Source organism: Arachis hypogaea, chromosome 3, assembly GCF_003086295.3.
Source record: "Arachis hypogaea cultivar Tifrunner chromosome 3, arahy.Tifrunner.gnm2.J5K5, whole genome shotgun sequence".
Taxonomy (NCBI): Eukaryota; Viridiplantae; Streptophyta; class Magnoliopsida; order Fabales; family Fabaceae; genus Arachis; species Arachis hypogaea.
The window spans coordinates 133,664,011-133,682,415 of NC_092038.1; the positions used below are offsets into that span (position 1 = coordinate 133,664,011).

The window sequence follows — 18,405 nt, forward strand, 5'->3', positions numbered from 1 at the left end:
TGAAGTTGGGTATGTGCAACACGACAGTGACGTAAAACAGCAATTTCGAAATCAGAAAATGGAAGGAAAACACCCAAACGGGTAATCATGCTCTCATACATAAAGAAGAAATGAGGGGCCGTCTCAGTAGCCCTCCCGAAGCAAACCCGGTCTTCCGGACCCGGGGCAAGCAGTTCATACTTTGGCTCATCCTCATCAGAGGTGCAGAGCCGGTGACGAGTGCGAATGTCAATAATAAAATCAGTGTCAACCAAAGGTTCCTCTCCTAAGACTGTGACATCGACCCACTGAGCAAGAATTTCTATGGAAGACATTTCTTTTTCTAAAAAGGTGAGTGAAACCTACAAAGGAAAAAGAAAAGAAAATAAAAAACATGGTCTCTAAGGGGAATACGGAATCAGAGCCTACGAATCAACTTCTCTCTATCTAAAGAATAAAGACATGCAAACAGAAGCATTTCATAAAAAAGAAGAGGAAAAAAAGACTAACATTTGCCTGGAAACAAGGTAGAGGAAGATGCCAGCCTTCAAACAAAGAACGCCCCGCGTATAGAAGAGAAGAAAATTTGAAAAACGCAGAAACGAAACAACAAAAGAGAGGGAAGGCATTTATAGGCACGTTAGGGGCATAATGGTAAAAACGGAAAGCGGTCATTAATGGGCGCACCGTTACCAAGGTAATTAAAACCTACGCAAACCCCTAACGGACGCGACGTTTGATTAGATGTAACTGTGAAAACCAAAAGTCACGAAAGACACGTCGGTCCCGAACAATCACGTCGGTTCCCTCCCAAATCGGCTACGACCCCGAGTAGAATACTCGAACCCACATCTTAAAAGAAATTGGGCTCGAGCAGGGGCACTGTTCATACCCTGGCCCAATGATAAGGCCCAGGTCCAAACGAAAGGCCCAATCCAAAGGATTAAGCCTCGCTCTATACCGACCTTCACCCCACGAAGTCGGTTCCTACCACGACTTGATCTAAAGAAGTCGGGACGAAGATTAGTTGGCAGATAAACACTCATTCAAATGAGAAACTGCCCCTAAAATCTCTCTACCCACTTCCTGGAGCCATATCTCAACCTCCCTAAGATAAAGGGATGGTTATTCCCCATGAATAACGGAACTACACCAACGGTGGTTATGGGTTCACCACTATAAATACCCTGACACTTCTCAGGTACCTCTAAGCCCAATACTCTCTAGACCTGTTTTGCTCCCTTTGCTGACTTTGGCATCGGAGTGTTTTTGCAGGTACCACCCCCCATTCTCTCACACCGAAGTCGGACGAGGGCCTTAGAGCATCAATCCGCTTGGATACTCCATCATTCCAACGATTGAGCCAGCCAAACTAATCCAACCCAATAATCTCCGGTTACCCACCGTAACACTTACTATCGAGAGACAGTTAATCTCCAATTTTGTTGGAGTTCATTTTTTTATCCAAAATATATTTGAGAAACAATAAAAATCAGTTTAAATTCGTTTAAAATTATTTTAATTTATATTTATTAATTATTTTAAAATAAATAAATAATATTAAATTAAATAAAATATTTTTAAATTATTATCTCAATAACATACTGATTTTCGATAGATAAGAGGCTGATCACTAAGTCTCTAGCTATGTTGTTTGGTAATGAATTTCACCAATGTTGCCCAAAAATTTTGTTCTGATTGGGTATGGAAGATTTGGGCCTGAGTATGAGCCCACGATTATATTATTCCTTGGAAAAAAAAGAGGGAAATGTAATGCACCGCCTCATTGGCCCAAAACTGTAAGCAGGATTTCACAATCCCCTCGTTCGTCGTTCCTTTCCTTCTGCGTCTGACTCTTTTCTGTGGTCTGCCATATTGGCGGTGGAGCTGACACATAACAACCGAGTCAGAAGAGTCAGAGCGAGTCGACTCCCTGAGAGAGAGAGAATCGATGGCGACGGCACAGGAGGAAGTAGCAGCATCACAAGCCGAGAAGGGGAAGATGCGGTGGTGGGAGCTGGAGGAGGATGACGGCGAGGACCTTGACTTCCTCCTCCCGCCGAAGCAGGTGATAGGTCCTGACGAGAATGGAATCAAGAAGGTCATCGAGTACAAGTTCGACGACCTAGGCAACAATCTCAAGATCACTACCACTACTCGCGTCCGCAAGCTCGCCAACGCCCGCCTCAGTAAGCAGGCCATCCTCCGCCGACAATGGCAAAAGTTCGGAGACGCCGTTCACGAGGATGTCGGCAGCCGCCTTACCATGGTCTCCACTGAAGAGATCGTCCTTGAGCGCCCCAAGCCCCTAGGTATCTCTCTCTCTCTCTCTCTCTAGGGTTTAGTTAGGGTTTTGTGTGTGCCTACTTTGATTTGGTTTGCTTTGATTAACTCATCACATGATTCGTTAATTAGACTTTAGCCTTCCACATTCGTTCAAGTTTTTAAGATAAGCCACTGGATAATTTGAATTGACTTAAACCTTGTAAAGTTAATGGCATTGGTAGATTTTAAGTAGGAAATAGGAATTAGGGTTCCTAGGTTGTTTGCTTGAGCTAAGTGGAGAAACTATGGTGTGTAGGATTGTGCTTAGTCCATTAATAGTGGCATTTCACCTTTGTGGTAGTTGCTATTATAATTCACTTGAGCTGAAATGTAGCTAATGAATGGGACAAGACAAATTTCTTTTGTGGATTAATCTACCATTAATATTAGAGTAATTTTGCATATATCTCTTTTTTAAACAGGTGCGAAATCAGAGGAGCCAAAGGCTACTGGAGACTCACTATCTCAAATCAACAAGGGTGCTGTTCTTATGGTGTGTAGGACTTGTGGGAAGAAGGGTGACCATTGGACCTCGCGGTGTCCTTACAAGGACCTTGTGCAGCCAACAGAGGGATTTGTCGATAGGCCTCCAACTTCAGATGGCCCGACTCCTGCATCTGGTTCGACCAAGGGAGCATATGTGCCTCCTGGTATGAGGGCGGGTGCCGAGAGGAGCGGATCGGATATGAGGCAGCGCAGGAATGATGAGAATTCTGTGAGGGTCACCAATCTCTCGGAGGACACCAGAGAGCCCGATTTGCTGGAGCTGTTCCGCCCTTTTGGCGCTGTGAGCAGAGTATATGTTGCTATTGATCAAAAGACAGGCATGAGCAGGGGGTTTGGCTTTGTTAACTTTGTGAACAGGGAAGATGCACAAAGAGCTATCAACAAACTCAATGGTTATGGGTACGACAATCTCATCCTAAGAGTTGAATGGGCAACCCCAAGGGCAAATTAGAAATTCTGTGTTTTGCCCCTTTCTATGAAACAAGTATTTTGGAGGTCTATCCATCTATCTATTTCTTTAATCTTTTGTGATGATATTTGTGATCCTTTTCTAGGTATTCTTAATCACTAGTATGACTACAAGGGTGGTTCACAAGTATATCATTTTTGCTTTTGTTTCTAGAATTATTACTGTGTCCAGATATCTGTAGGGATTTTAGTCCAGACTTTATATACAAGTTGTGTAGATTGAGCAATATAATATTTTGTGTCATATATGATGAGTTGATTATAACCAGAGAAGATTATCTTCTCAGGCACTGGATCTTTTAGTGTGTAGTGTATTATGTATATACCATCTTCTGGAACTGCTATACTTAATTTTATATCAACTTCATTTGTGGTTTAAAAAGTGGTATAAATCCACAAAAGTGGATTCAAATATCATTGCTCTTGAGATAGATATTACGAATGAAGAATTGCATCTAATGTTAACATTAAGGTGTTGAAACAACCATAAAGATAGGATTTGCCACCAACTACACGGTGCAAATATGAATCATCAATTCTGTAGGTTGTTCAGTAAACTACTATAATGTGAAACACATAATATGAGGCCCCAACAAATACGATTTGATTTGGTGGCTTCCATATTGATGGCCGTAAAAGGTCAAATCTCAACAATATTATATGAAAGACTAGTCTGTAGGGTGTAGATCCCCCCATGAGTCATGCTTGGACAAGTAGTAGTCCACTTCTTAATTAATACTCACAGCTTATGAATCCCAACACCTCACGTGCATCACAAACTATTTCCACGCGCAAACGCATTCCCATGTGAATCAAAGAAGAAAATCACAAGCCTTGAGGCTATGATAGTGCAAACTCATGGTATATTTATTTCCATCTACATTAGTCAAAGATCTTCGCTAATATTAGTACCTCTTGTTTTAAGAAGGTCAGTGTTTCATCCCATCCATCATTTGAATTTGTTGAACAAGACAAAATGATTTTGTTCTCTCTCCCCTTTTTCTTATGTATATTTTTATTAAGCTTTTTTTTTTCTCTATGTGATATATATGGGGATAGAAGTTGACAGACACATGGAGAGACTTCTTAAAAATGATGAATAGTACTAATAGGAGCTCATATAAGTATAAGCTGATAAAAGAAGATTTAAGTACATACAAAAATTAAGATGAAACGCAATATAATGGTGAATTTTAGTTAATCATATTTCACCTTGTCATTTTCCCTAAAACAATTAATGTTACTAGATCTAAGTATGTGCTGGTTTTGATAAATGGAAAATTTGCAATCGTTTTTAATTAAGTATCTATACACCTCTACATACTAATGCTATTAATAATGACAAATGGTTCAAGAAAACGAGTATGTTTTCTTTGTCACACTACTGAAAGCTGTAGGATATCCAAAGTATAGCCAGCTAGGAACATATTTCAAGAAGGAACTAAACTATGTTTTGCCATATAATGGATCACTTTGAAGTTTGAAGTTACATAAATCACATTTGACTTCGTAGCATTCAAGAAAAAGATTGTGCAATTGCGTCTATATTAAAATTCCCCACGGAAAACAATGTTCTTTGTTGCTATCATTTCATTATAGTTAGGACGATGAACTCTTACATCGATAATGGAAACAAAATTTGAATTATTTTCTATAACGAGACCATTATTTACTAAAAGTACTTGGTATTCACCTAAAATATGTTTCAAGTCTTATAGAATTCACTATATTGAGTTGGTGAAATTCCACTATAGTCTCTTTTTTTTTCTTGCACAAAATCTATGCAACCGAATTACGTAGTAGCCCTTAACTGAAATTTCTGTAATGAAGAAAGAGATAGTGCCTTGTCCTTGTGTCCAATGCCATCAAACTAAAAAGAATCTTGTTAACACGCACGCTTGGGTTAGTTAGTTACTTACTTAATTAGCCTCTTCCTTATCATTATTAAAATCATGTTGCCATCAAAGCTTATATTATTATATTATAACAAACCTCACACCTAATCATGGACCCCGTCGGCGTCAACATCATCCACCTCTGTCCACTCTCCACGTGGCAGTTTCTCTTGCTCAGGAGGCCGGTGCCGGTGCCCAATCAGTCATTTCCCATAGATAATAAGTATACAAATCGTACCATATAGTATAAAATAATATTGTGAATAGTAGTAGGAATGAGTTGTCACATACTCATTATTATAACAAGATTGACAAGTTTCAAATAACAAAGTCCACAAAATATTTTTGTCATGCCCCACTCTTCATAAATGCAAACTTTGGCTATTAAAATTGAGTTGCCTAGTAAGCATAAGTTAGTTGGCACTTGGCAACTCCACTTATAGGATCAAAAAACGGTGTATAAAGAAAGAAAGAAAGAAGAAAGAACCGTTTTGGTTATTGTTTGAGAGAGAAATGGGGAATTGTCAAGCAGTGGATGCTGCAGCTTTGGTGATACAGCATCCAAATGGGAAGATGGAGAGGCTGTATTGGCCAGTGAGTGCAACTGAGGTTATGAGGAACAACCCAGGTCACTATGTTTCTTTGATTATTCCATTGCCTGTTGCTGAAGAAGCTCAACATCAACAACAGAAGAACAAGAATCATATTGAAGACGACAACAACATCAACAACAAGAACAGCACTCTGCTTGTTACTCATGTCAAGCTGCTTAGGCCTAATGAGACTCTCACTCTTGGCCATGCATACCGCCTCATCACCACTCAAGGTATTTATTTTTATCTGATGCCGGTATATGTGTGATTCTATATATGTATCTATGTATATGTGTTTGCATGGCTTCTATTTCCTGAGAATAATTTTTTTTTTCCCTGGTTTTCTAGATGTTGTGAAAGTGTTGAGAGCAAGGAAGCTTGCAAAGTTGAGAAAGCCATTGGAGAAGACAAGTGAGATGGTGCAAACAGTGCATCATGATAAGAAAAGCTCAGTTGGAGAAAATGAAGAGAATTTGAATACAGGAAGTACATATCAGGTTTGCAGTTTGCTTCAGCTACCCTTCTTTTGATTTTTTACTCTTTTTTTTTTTAATTTGTAATGTGATAGTTAACCACTATTCCATGAATAATATTCTATTAAAAGAGAAATTTTAAATGCTTAAACACTATACTTGCTGGTGATATATGATTTCCTTAAAGTGCTACTGATATAACAAAAAACAACGGCTGGATCTTGTAATATGAGCAACCCTAGACTATATATATATATATATATATAGAAAGAGATCTTAGAATATCCGTGTTTTAGAAGAAACTATAATTCAAACACAAATATTTGTCTTTGTTTTATAAGTTTGAATCTCTATCATCCATGAGTGCTGATGCTGAAACTGCATAATGAATTACAGACAGCCAGAGCAGAGAGACAAAAGCTGAGAGCAGCTCCGGTAAATCCTCCGGCATCGAAGATGAAACCGTGGCGCCCCTCCTTGCAGAGCATCTCAGAGGCCGGAATTTGAACCTTGCTAGGTTGTGGGCTTGTGGCTAACATGTACAGCGCTTCAGAACATCACATGAAGTTTTTCTTTCATCACAGAAGGTCCCCCTCATTGAATTCCTGACCCTGATAACATGGCCGAGGATTCAACAGAGGTTAAAACTAGATAGTTCTCTTCCATCACCAATCTCATACTCAAAAAGTGAATAACAACCATGTTCCAATGATAACATATTTGTAAAGCACTAAAAGCAAAGGAAAAAAAAAGTAGTGAATGTCAAAATTTACCAATAGTGAAGTTTTTGTTATAATTAAAGGATCCATATGTTGCTAGAAAAAGGAAAAATTCTTACATTGGAAATGACAACTATGAAGTGGAAGTCACTTCAGCTTTGAGTTCCAAACTTCCCAATCCTCATCAACAAAACTTTGTGCCCATAAAAGTGATGCCCTTGCAGCCAGAGCTGCTCCTGGCAACTTCTTCTTCTTTAGAGCTACCAACATATCAGTGAATGGCTCCACCAACAATGTCCCAGGACCTCCATACTCTTTGCACAAAAACTCATGAAATATCTGATTGTATGACCAAAAACCAAGGCTGGTAAACATTTCAATCTAAAACAGATATGGTTGAAGAAAACAAGAGACTACTCGTAGCTTCAAATCACCCAAGCCTCAATAGGAGGTAGTATGTCAAAATATTGCCAGATTTGGGCCAAGTATGTCAGAAAAATAGAAAGAGAAACGGTTTGATAAAGGATGTCTAACACAATATGCTGCTGATTATTTATCATTGCAGATCAGGATAGAAAAGAAAAGAAAAGAAAAGAAAGAAGTGCAGAATGAAACAGATAGTTATCACTCAGCCAATATTTATCAACCACTATGTCCTGAAAATGGTTAGGGCAATATTCATCATTGATGTAGGAGCTCAATCACGGATTCAATAAATGAGTATTTCATTTTAATCATGCGTGTAACAATAATCTCATTTATGTACCAGGTAATTTGATGCATGTGCTCTTTAAGCAAATCAGCCTATAATATGTATATGATAGAAAATTCCAATTCACACTAAGAAGCCAATATTAATGTCAATCCAAATTAAATAGAAGTTGATGTTATAGCTTTCGAAATCAATCTTGGGGTACCAAATTATAAAGAATAGGCCAGAAATCCTGCCATCCGATTAAGCAACGTCTATAACTAGTTAAGTATCAAACAAGAACAATCATAAACCTGGGATATCAAAGTTAATCCCCAAGCCTGGTAAATCAGTGAATGTATGCAATGAGAACTCATAACATGATGCTTATTAATTTTCATTTTATTATGATATTTCATCCCATCAAATATTGGTTAATAAAGAATAAATCTATATAATTAAATTTAGAATTCTCCATGTGATAGAAATTCCACTTCTGAACAATGTTTAGCACTTCCATCATCTTAATCATCCAAAAGTATATTTCTCCTCGCATGAATATAATCAACTCAGCAAGTTATTATTATTGAGGGTCATTAGATTCAAGCAGTTCAATTAACCAATTTTTGCATGCAACATAAGATTATGAGACACAGGACAACAACTTAACATTAACCTTGAAAGAAAAAATGACAAAAAAGAAAATTAATTAGAAAATAGAAGAAGAGATTCATATTGAGAACACACCAACCAGTATATTTCAACAACTGAGATTAGTTGAATCACTCATTATGAGTAATGGAGAAATGTGTGAATGTGTACAACACTTAAAAAATTGTGGAGCAATGGCATCATCACAATATACTAACATATATATTGGTTTTCAAATCAACATCGCAACAACTACAATGAAAGGAACAGTGAACTGAATACTGAATGTCTAAACCAGACTTGAATCAGTAAAATGGAAGCAATACTATTTTATAACCCCAACCATCAAATCATATTAAAATGTTGACATTAACACTTTGTCTATATTATAAGCATAATGGGAAAAAAGAAAATGACAAAGTAAATTGCATTCAAGTCCTACGTAATTCAAACACTTTAAAGTGACATTCCAATGAATAATTCCTCTAGTTCAAGCATTTTCCCAAACACCTAACACTCTAAATACATAATTGAAGTAATTTGAAATCTCTATCCAAACTAATTAAGTAAAAAAGCAAAGTTTCTGGCGTGAAAAAAAGGGTGCACTGACCTGAGCACAGACGTCAACAACAGCATCAAGGTCATTCCCAAACTCATCTGTGTCATCTGAAAGCTTCTGCAAGAGCTCAACTTTGAACTTCCGTGTTTCCTGCAACATCCAAAATTATAGATAAGAAAAACAAAAAACTTAAAAAAAATAAAAAAGAAAGAAAGAAAGTGCAGTTACAAATTGTGCAAAATGAGGGCTTGGGGCGGGATAGGCGTGGTTATGGGTGGGTGAAGCGCTGAGAGTGCGAGGGAGGGTGGTTCTGGCGGAGAGGGAGGGAGGAGAGAGTGGAAGAGGGTGGCGCAGAATAAGGCAGGGAGTGCGTAGGATAAGAGCAGCAGGAAGAGGATAGAGAGTAGTCGTAGGGAATGAATAAGAAGAAGAAGAAGAAGAAGAAGAAGCAACAACGGAACTGAAAAGCTTCATTGGATACTAGTTACTTCAATTCAAATGCCGCTAACTTCAGATTTCCAGCTCGTACTACAATTTACCACACTGCTACTTTTGTTTTTTTTTTTTTTTCAATTTTTTTTCTCATCCTTACCAAGGGAATAAAGTAAATAAACTCTAAATGAATAATAATACTACGTCTTTTTGTTAATTAAATTGGTCAAACATCAGTTATATATAACATTATTCTGAGTTTTATTATGAGTGAATACCCAATCGCCCCTGACAATTATCTCAAAAGGACAACGAGGCCCCCAAGAAAAAAAACACTCAATCAGGTCTCTGATAATTTTTTTTTGACACAGGGGCCTCGTTGTCCTTTCGAGGTAATTGTCAGGAGCCGGGTTGGATTTTTTTTTGTCAGGGGTCAGGTTGAAATTTTTTTTTTTGTCAGGAGCCTGGTTGTCTTTCGAGATAATTGTCAGGAAATTGATTTAGATTTTTCTCTTTTATTTATTGTTTAACTTAATTACATTTAGTTCATAAAAATATTTAGATAATAGATTGTTATATGTACAAAACATTATTCGAATTCGACTTACTTAAACGAATTACCGAGTTAACTAGTAAACCAATCAAACTTATATTGATTTAATGCCAATTGGGCTCCAAAAACAAAAATAGTCATGTCAGTAATGTCATTTGGGGTTTGGAATGGAATCCTAGGCCCAAAATATGCTGAATGGGCCTCACTTGACCAAAGCAAAAACTTTCAAACAAAATTCCAATTCAAGTCCCAAAAAATAAAACAGAATTCCAATTCCGCTTCACCTTGTTGGGATATACTGGCATACTGCCCCACCAGCAAAACAACAAGATAAAGAAAAGGTAAACTCTTAAAATTTGACCCCAAAAAAAAAAGCTTTTAAAAAAACAGAAAGAAAAGGTAAACTGGGAAAGGAATATTAAGCACTGTTGCTTAATCTGAGTGTAGCTTCCGACAAAAGGAAACAGGAATGAGAATGTTGCAGTCTTACACTCTTACATGACACATTGACACAATGTGATTCTCCCTTTCTTTTACACAGATACACATATTCTAATTTATTATCAATGCAATTAATTAGCCTATGCACCATTATTATGGATAAACACCACCTTTTGAGATAAAATCAAGTCGTATAAACTATGCAACCACTCGGATAAAGATTTTAAAAACGTCTTTTTTTTTTAAAGATATTTTTTAATAATTAAAATTTAATATGTATAATTAATTAAATTATATAAATTTTTGTTAAAATTAGACAAGATAAATTAATTTAATCAAAAAAATGATAAACTAAATTTTGAATTAGTCTAAATTAATATTATTTTTTATAAAAATGACTATAATATTTTTATTATAGAAAATACCTAAAATATTCCTATTATATATATTAATTTTAAAAATTCTAAATTTTAGTCCTTTTTTTTTTCTACCGTCATAAGGGTTAAGATTTAGAATTTTTAAAATATATATATATATATAAAATAGGAATATTTTATTTATTTTTTATAATAGAGATATTATAGTCATTTTTTATAAAAAATATTAATTTAGACGGTTCAAAATTAATTTATTAGTTTTTTAACAAAATTGATTTGTCCTATTTAATTTTAATAAAAATAACACAATTTAACCAGTTATATATGTTAAATTTTAATTATTAAAAATATCTTTAAAAAAAGACGTTTTTGATATATTTATTTGAGTGATTCCGATAAACTATAATGTACTACAAGTACGTAGTAGAAATAGATATAGCTAATTTTATTATTATTTTGAGATCTTTTATTAATCATTGAGGATTTAATTATGTTATGACTTAAGGACATACACATTTTAAGAACACAATAATGGAAATTTTTCAGTTTTTAAAAAATCATTTCCTCTTTTTTGGACATATAAAATAAATTATTTTCTTATAGTATTTTTAAATGTATTCTTATGAAACATGTTATTAGTAAAACTTATTATTTAAGTGCTAAGTATAAAAAAACACACACATCTAAAGCAAAACTGCAACCAACTCAAAATAGTGAAAGCAAAAAAATATGTTTAACCCAATACAAAAAAGATATTGTTCACATGTTTTGGCTATATCATCGTGTATGTCATTTAGAGTAGTTGTTATTAAGTACAAATATTAAATATATTATAATATAAGTTAATTCATATTTAATCTGTTAATCCTTTTTGTGCATCCCACGGATGGTATAAATTGAGAAAAAACTAAACCAATAAAAGAATTAAGGTATGGATCCCGCTAAGGAGACAATGGACTATTTGTACAATGGGCTATTCAGTTACAAAATGAACATCTCCCATACTATCTAGAATAACCATCCGAGTACTAGCGATAATAAACATCTTCCCAAAAACTTAAACTAACTCTTAACCTTTCGGATCTAGCGCTCTAATACCATGCATGATACCACTCATCCCAAAAACTTCAGCTGATAGAAAAATGTAACACTAATGATTATATCTCTAATACTCTCTAAATTTCCATTGTACACATTGTATAAGTATTTTATTGGCTTCTCATACTTTCCCTTTCAACATCATCACATAATTTAGATGAGTTAGAACTAATTAAAATAATCTTAGTACAATCATTAATACGTGTGTGTGTGGGAAAGTATCCAAGATTGATTGTGGGATATCGATGTGTTTTCATTCCTGCTTTTGCCATATTATTCTCAGTTCTCACATGGCTGCAAAGATATAAATTCAAAAAGTCATCATGATTTGAAGTATTAATATTTATTGATCAAATAAAGAAGTGTAAGCTGAAAGAGGATATACATCTTTCCCCTTTTATCAAAGAGAAAAAAAAAAAAAAAGAAGAAAGATATAATGAATAATGAAAAGGAAAGAATAATTGAATGACCAATAATGGTATACTTGTGTAAAATCTACTTACGGTGAGCACTTAGAATGAAAAATTAAAAGTGATATGCAAGGAAATATATAAAATTAAGAGTAAATGTTGTTTTCTGTCTCTCACTTTGCTAGAAGGACAAAAAGTCCTTTTCTTAATTCAAAATTTTTTAATCGATTGGTTTTTAACTATTTAATTAACTCATCTAAACGGGCTCTATAAACAATGATCGGTTTAAAATTTCCGAATTATAAAAGAAAACACTTTATAATTAATTCTATTATCATAAAATTTTTTACTTGCGTTAAAGTAAATATATGTAAATTGAAATAATTAAACTCAATTTATATTATAATTAAAGTACATGATAAATTAAATTAATTTGATTCGATTTAATATTTTTAACTAGATTCAATTTACTATTTTTAACTATATTCAATTTACATGTATATATTGTAGAAGTAATAAATCAAATTAACTAGATTCGATTTATATGTATTTAGTGCAATAGTTGTAAATCAAACTTATATAAAATAATCTCACTAAATAATCAACTGGAGTCTAACTAATAACAAACAAACAAGTATTTTTAAATATATATTAATTAATTGTCATTAATTAGTGATTATTTAAATTTTATTTTTTTAAAATATAAAATTAATAATTATTAATTACGGTTATTTAAAATTGACTGTTTAAGAGCTATCTACCTATACTTTTTCGGTATAAAATTAGTGGGAAAAATAGACATGCATTCAAGTTTTTTCATTTTAACTCTTCTCTCTATTAATTAAACTTCACTTTCACAGACCACAATTCAATTTTGGATACAAGCTTTCGACTAAAAGAACCATTCAAATAAAGACGCTTAAAATATCTTTTTTTTTTAAAAACGACATTTTCTAATAATTAAATTTAACATATATAATCGATTAAACTGTGTTATTTTTTATAATAGATATTTTATAGTCCTTTTTATATAAAAAAATATTAATTTAAATCAGTTTAAAATTTAGTTTATTAATTTTTTAACCAAATTAATTTGTTTAGTGCTAATTTTGATAAAAATTAATATAATTAATTAATTATATATATTAAATTTTAATTTTTAAAAAAATATTTTAAATGTCTTTTACACGGGTGATTTCTCAAATAAACAGTAGCTTCCGCTTTTTGTGCTATCTATTATATCTTTCGTTCATTACATAAGCATGCGAGCATCGATCAACATGCATCTAATAAAATCAAACTTTGTTTACCAACCAAAAAGTTAATAAAAAGTCACCTTGACCAAAACTTTAACCAATTTTATCAAAGCCACCACTCACATAAACATCACAAAAACAACTTTTTTTTAAGAGGCCTACGTGGCAAAACCTAAACCATACATTCTAAAACCACACTTTTCACTATAAAACACTTAAAACCGTAACTTTTTATAAGAAAAAGCATTACCTAATAGAAAAAAGTAAATTAGATGATTTAAGAGAAGAAATTATTAAACTATCAAAATTAATAGATCAAAAACTAATGATTTTAACTAATGTTAATTGTAATGACACCGAATTTCTAAAATCAATACAAAATAATTTTTCTCAAAATCTTTATTTTACTATAAGTTTTATTGAAGGACTTCAAAAACCTGAAAAAACTTATATTTCACACGGAATTTTTAAAAAATGCTACCATGAAAATGATTCCCCACATCTTTATCATACTTTTAACCCACAATTAAATTCTATAGTAGATATGCTTGAAGAAATTTTAGTATCCATAAAATTTCAAAGAAATAAGGAAAAAGAGGAACCTAATATAAACGAAATCAAACAGATATTAAATAAATACTTTCAGAAAGAGAATCCCAAAGAAAAAAAATTTCAAAATATAATCAACATAGCAGAATTAAAAGTAAAACCACCATTGAAATTATGAATATTGAAGAAAAATTAGAAGAAGTTACAATGCTTTTTAAACAATTAAAAATGGCTCAGGAAAATAATATTATGGAACAGGAATTTCAAATAGAAGAAGAATTAGTAAATTCTGAAAATATAGAAAATGAAGAACACATCCTAGATTATTCAAGTGACGAAGAACCAGCAATTCCAATACAAGTAAAAAACGAAACTGGAACATCTAAGGATAGTCAATCTCAATTTAAATGGGAAACAGGTTTTGATAATTATGCTTTTAAAAAAGGGTTTATAAATAAAGATTCAAAATATACAAAAATACCATCAAAATACGTTCCTAAAACCCAGAAAATGGAAGGAGAAAGAATGCTCGATTTAGACTGTAAAAAGAATGAAAAAGAAATTTTCGAAAATTGGTTGAATTCCTTCTTATTATAAGCCTTTACTAATCCAAAACTTAGTGAATTATCTGGAAGAGATATTTGGAATTACATAGGGTTTCATACTAAAGGAACTATAAGAGATTATATGACATCAATAAAAAACCAAATAATAGAAGAATTAGCAACAAAAACAACAGCTTATGATAAGATATTACATATAATGATGATTCTATATAAAGAATTTTTTGAAAAAAATATTATAGATCATAGACAAGAAGTCTATAATAAAGAATATCAAGAAGCAAAAAACCATTTAGCTAATATTCAGATATATGATTTATGTAATGTGGAGTCTTATATATGTGAATATAGAATACATTATTACAAATTAAAAGAAGAAGATAAAAATTATTATCTTAGTATGTATATAACAAAACTTCCATATCCTGCTAATGAATTTATAATGGGAAGATTTATAAGAGAAATAAATAGGGGGACAATTGAAAATAATTTTAGTGGAGCAACAACTGCAATAAGAGAGGAAATAAAAGAACGTTGTATGCAAGAAGCGACTCAAAAAAGATTTGCAAATATAATTAGAATTTGCTGTCAGGATAATGAAGAGATACCCCAAAAATATGGTCTTAATAAAAATTTTCAAAGAAAAAGAAAATATCAATTTAGAAAAAAAAATACTATCCAAACTGGAGAAAAAAGAGGTATTTTAGAAAAAGAAATAACAATAAAAATAAAAGACAAAAAAGTGACTATTGCCCAAATAAAAAAGAAAATTGTAAGTGTTGGTATTGTAAAGAAGAAGGACACTATGCAAATGAATGTCCAAAAATGAAGGATAAAAAGGATCTTACCAAACAAATAGAAATTGCTAAGTCTTGTTTCATGGAACCATTAGAAGAATCTGATGATAACCTAGACTATATTTTTGAATATGTCTCAGAAACAGACTCAGAGACTGAGTAATAATGCCACATTTATTACTATAAAAATAACAGAAAAATTTATAAATGCTTTCATAGATACTGGAGTAACACAATGTTTTGCTAGTACAAATATAAAACTTGATTGGAAAAAATTAAAGAAACCATTAAGAGTTAAAATAGCTGACAAATCAATACATAAAATTGACCAAAAAGCAGAGATGGCTGAAATTTTTATTCAAAATTATAGGTTCATTGTTCTATCTATATATATGTTAGATTCTGGAATGGATTTTATCATAGGAAATAACTTTTTAAAGCTATATCATCCATTCATTCAAGAATTAACATATATAGTTTTAAAAGTTCCAAACGATTCTTCAATAAATCAAAAATCAAAACGTATAAAAATACCAACTACTACTATAGATAAGATCTTAAAATTTAAAATATTTTCTATATTAGAGACATGTTATTTAAATTTATACTTTCAGATAAATATTCCAAAAAATAATCTTGAAATAAAGATAGAAGAACTCTTGGATGAAATTTGTGCTGAAAATCCTTTAGATATTAAAAATACAAATAACGAATTAGTAAGCATTAAACTAAAAGATCCTACAAAAGAGATAAATGTTCCAAATAAAATTCCTTATTCCGCAAGAGATAGAGAAGAGTTCTCATTAGAATGTAGAGATCTTTTGGAAAAAGGAATTATAAGATTAAGTAAAAGTCCTCGTGCGGCTCCAGCCTTTTATGTCGAAAACAATAATGAAATTAAAAGGGGAAAACGAAGAATGGTTATTAACTATAAGAAGATGAATGAAGCAACTATTGGTGATGCTCATAAACTTCCAAGAAAAGATTCTATTTTAGAAAAAATCAAAGGAGCAACTTGGTTTTCATCTCTTGATGCAAAATCAGGATATTGGCAACTTCGTTTAGACGAAGAAACAAAGAAATTAACTGCTTTTACTTGCCCAACAAAAGAATCAACAAGTGTATTACTCTATGAATGGAATGTATTACCATTCGGATTAAAACAAGCCCCAGGTATTTATCAAAGATTTATGGAAGAAAATCTAAAAGAGTTAAATGAATTTGTTTTAGTGTACATTGATGATATACTAATTTTTACAAAACAGGATAAAGAAGACCATCTTCAAAAATTATTAATAGTTTTAGAAAGATATAAAGAAAAAGAATTAGTTCTTAGCAAAAAGAAAGCAAGAATAGCAAAACAAGAAATAGAGTTTCTTGGATTAATTCTATCCACTCAAGGAAAGCTAAAACTTCAACCAAATGTTTTAGAAAGGGTAAATTTATTTCCTAATAAAATGGAAGATAGAAAATAATTACAAAGATTTTTAAGGTATATAAATTATATTTCTGATCAAGGATTTTTAAAGAATATAACAGAATACATTAAAAGCTTATTTCCAAAAATAAGTACTAAAAAAGAATGGAAATGGGATGAAAAAGATAGTATGCAAATTCAAAGAGTTAAAGAATTATGTGAAAAACTTCCAGAACTTTATATTCCAGAAGAAAACGACTACTTAATAGTAGAAACAGATGCTTCAGACATAACCTGGTCAGGATGTCTAAAAGCTAAGAAAGCTATAAAAAGTTTGGAACAAGAAAAAGAATCACTAGATTCTAAATATTCCCCAAAGGAATTACTTTGCAGGTATATTTCAGGGACTTTTACTCCAACAGAACAGAGATATACCACTCATGAAAAGGAAACTCTAGCAGCAATTAAATCTCTTAAGAAGTGGAAAATTGATTTACTACCCAGAGAATTTACATTAAGGACAGATTCAAGTTACCTAACAGGTTTCATACGATATAATTTAAAAGTTGATTATAATCATGGACGATTGGTAAGATGGCAATTATTTTTGTTACAATATCCAATAAAAATTGAATATATTAAGGGTGACAAAAATGTTATTGCAGATACATTAACAAGAGAATGGAGTTCGTCTACAACGCATTAGATCAATAAATTCAAAAATATGAGCAAGAACTCGAAAAAAGCATTGTCAGCAAATAAGGACACAGATCCAATCCCTCAAGAAGGCCATTGAAGCAATGAAATCAACACAACAAGCAAAACCATCAGAGTTCAGCCAGCTAAGCATGGTGGACAAATCAGGTGAAGAAAAAATTTCAGAAAATAAAATAATTGCTGAAATTATTAAAAAATCCACCCAAGATAAAAAATATTATGTAATTTATAATGGCCCTATGAAAGGAGTATATGATGCCTGGGAAAAAGCAGCACCATTCACACATCAATCAAGGATAATTCATAAAGGAGGGTTTTTAACACTGGAAGAGGTAAAGGAATCCTTTAGGGAATATGAAGCTCTCCATCCAGAGCAAACCCTAAAAAGAGCAGATAAAGCTCCAATTCAAACCCAGAGAACAGGGATAATTAGAAACATTCCTACAAGGGCTGAAATCAAGGAAAAGAAAAGGGTCTGTAGATCAAATCTCAGAGAAACCCTTAACATAGTCCTGAATTGGACTGAAGAAAAAAGGGCAATTTTGGATATTATCCTATTGCCAAAAAACAGCTAACAAAGCTGGTTATATTTCCAGATGCTTCCCCATCTGACACCTATCAGTTTTTTCAATATGGATTAATTGATACAATTTTAATTTTTAATGATCTAAAAATTATTAGTGAGTTTCCTGCAATATCTGAAGAAAGCAATAATGAAATGGAATCAACCCACATGATAAAGGAAGAAGACAATGCATCTGAAGGTCACATGATAAAAGAGGAGGACAGTGCATCTGAAGCATCTCTCAACATTATTGCATAGTGACGTAAGCACTTAGGTCATAAGGCACCAACAATGTAGCTGGTGCAAGATAACAAACAATGACGTAAGCAATGACGTCATAAGAAGGGTAAAGATGGGAATTGTCCATCAA

General features: G+C 32.5%; 3 protein-coding genes across 5 annotated transcripts; 2 read left to right on the plus strand and 1 right to left on the minus strand.

The window, feature by feature from the left end:
- Positions 1-1,607: 1,607 nt before the first annotated feature.
- LOC112733958 (uncharacterized) lies at positions 1,608-3,661 on the plus strand. The gene is made up of 2 exons (XM_025783100.2): positions 1,608-2,291; positions 2,727-3,661. The coding sequence occupies exons 1-2, from the start codon at positions 1,931-1,933 to the stop codon at positions 3,260-3,262; spliced, it is 897 nt and encodes a 298-aa protein (XP_025638885.1). The 5' UTR covers positions 1,608-1,930; the 3' UTR covers positions 3,263-3,661.
- Positions 3,662-4,154: 493 nt separating this feature from the next.
- On the plus strand, positions 4,155-7,693 carry LOC112733961 (uncharacterized). 2 transcript variants are annotated; one of them, XR_011877704.1, is made up of 4 exons: positions 4,155-6,000; positions 6,116-6,264; positions 6,637-7,410; positions 7,525-7,693. XR_011877704.1 is itself a non-coding variant. In XM_025783101.3 (3 exons), the coding sequence occupies exons 1-3, from the start codon at positions 5,688-5,690 to the stop codon at positions 6,745-6,747; spliced, it is 573 nt and encodes a 190-aa protein (XP_025638886.1). In that variant the 5' UTR covers positions 4,155-5,687; the 3' UTR covers positions 6,748-7,693. The 2 variants fall into 2 exon arrangements, 1 of the variants encoding a protein (XP_025638886.1); XM_025783101.3 differs by having other exon boundaries at positions 6,637-7,693.
- LOC112733962 (protein PLASTID REDOX INSENSITIVE 2, chloroplastic) lies at positions 6,470-9,507 on the minus strand. 2 transcript variants are annotated; one of them, XM_072227873.1, is made up of 4 exons: positions 9,089-9,507; positions 8,912-9,010; positions 7,079-7,298; positions 6,470-6,970 (listed from the first exon to the last, which is right to left on the minus strand). In XM_072227873.1, the coding sequence occupies exons 1-3, from the start codon at positions 9,332-9,334 to the stop codon at positions 7,107-7,109; spliced, it is 537 nt and encodes a 178-aa protein (XP_072083974.1). In that variant the 5' UTR covers positions 9,335-9,507; the 3' UTR covers positions 6,470-6,970; positions 7,079-7,106. The 2 variants fall into 2 exon arrangements, with proteins under 2 accessions (XP_072083974.1, XP_025638888.1); XM_025783103.3 differs by having other exon boundaries at positions 6,470-6,851; positions 9,089-9,504.
- Between the last annotated feature and the right edge of the window lie 8,898 nt (positions 9,508-18,405).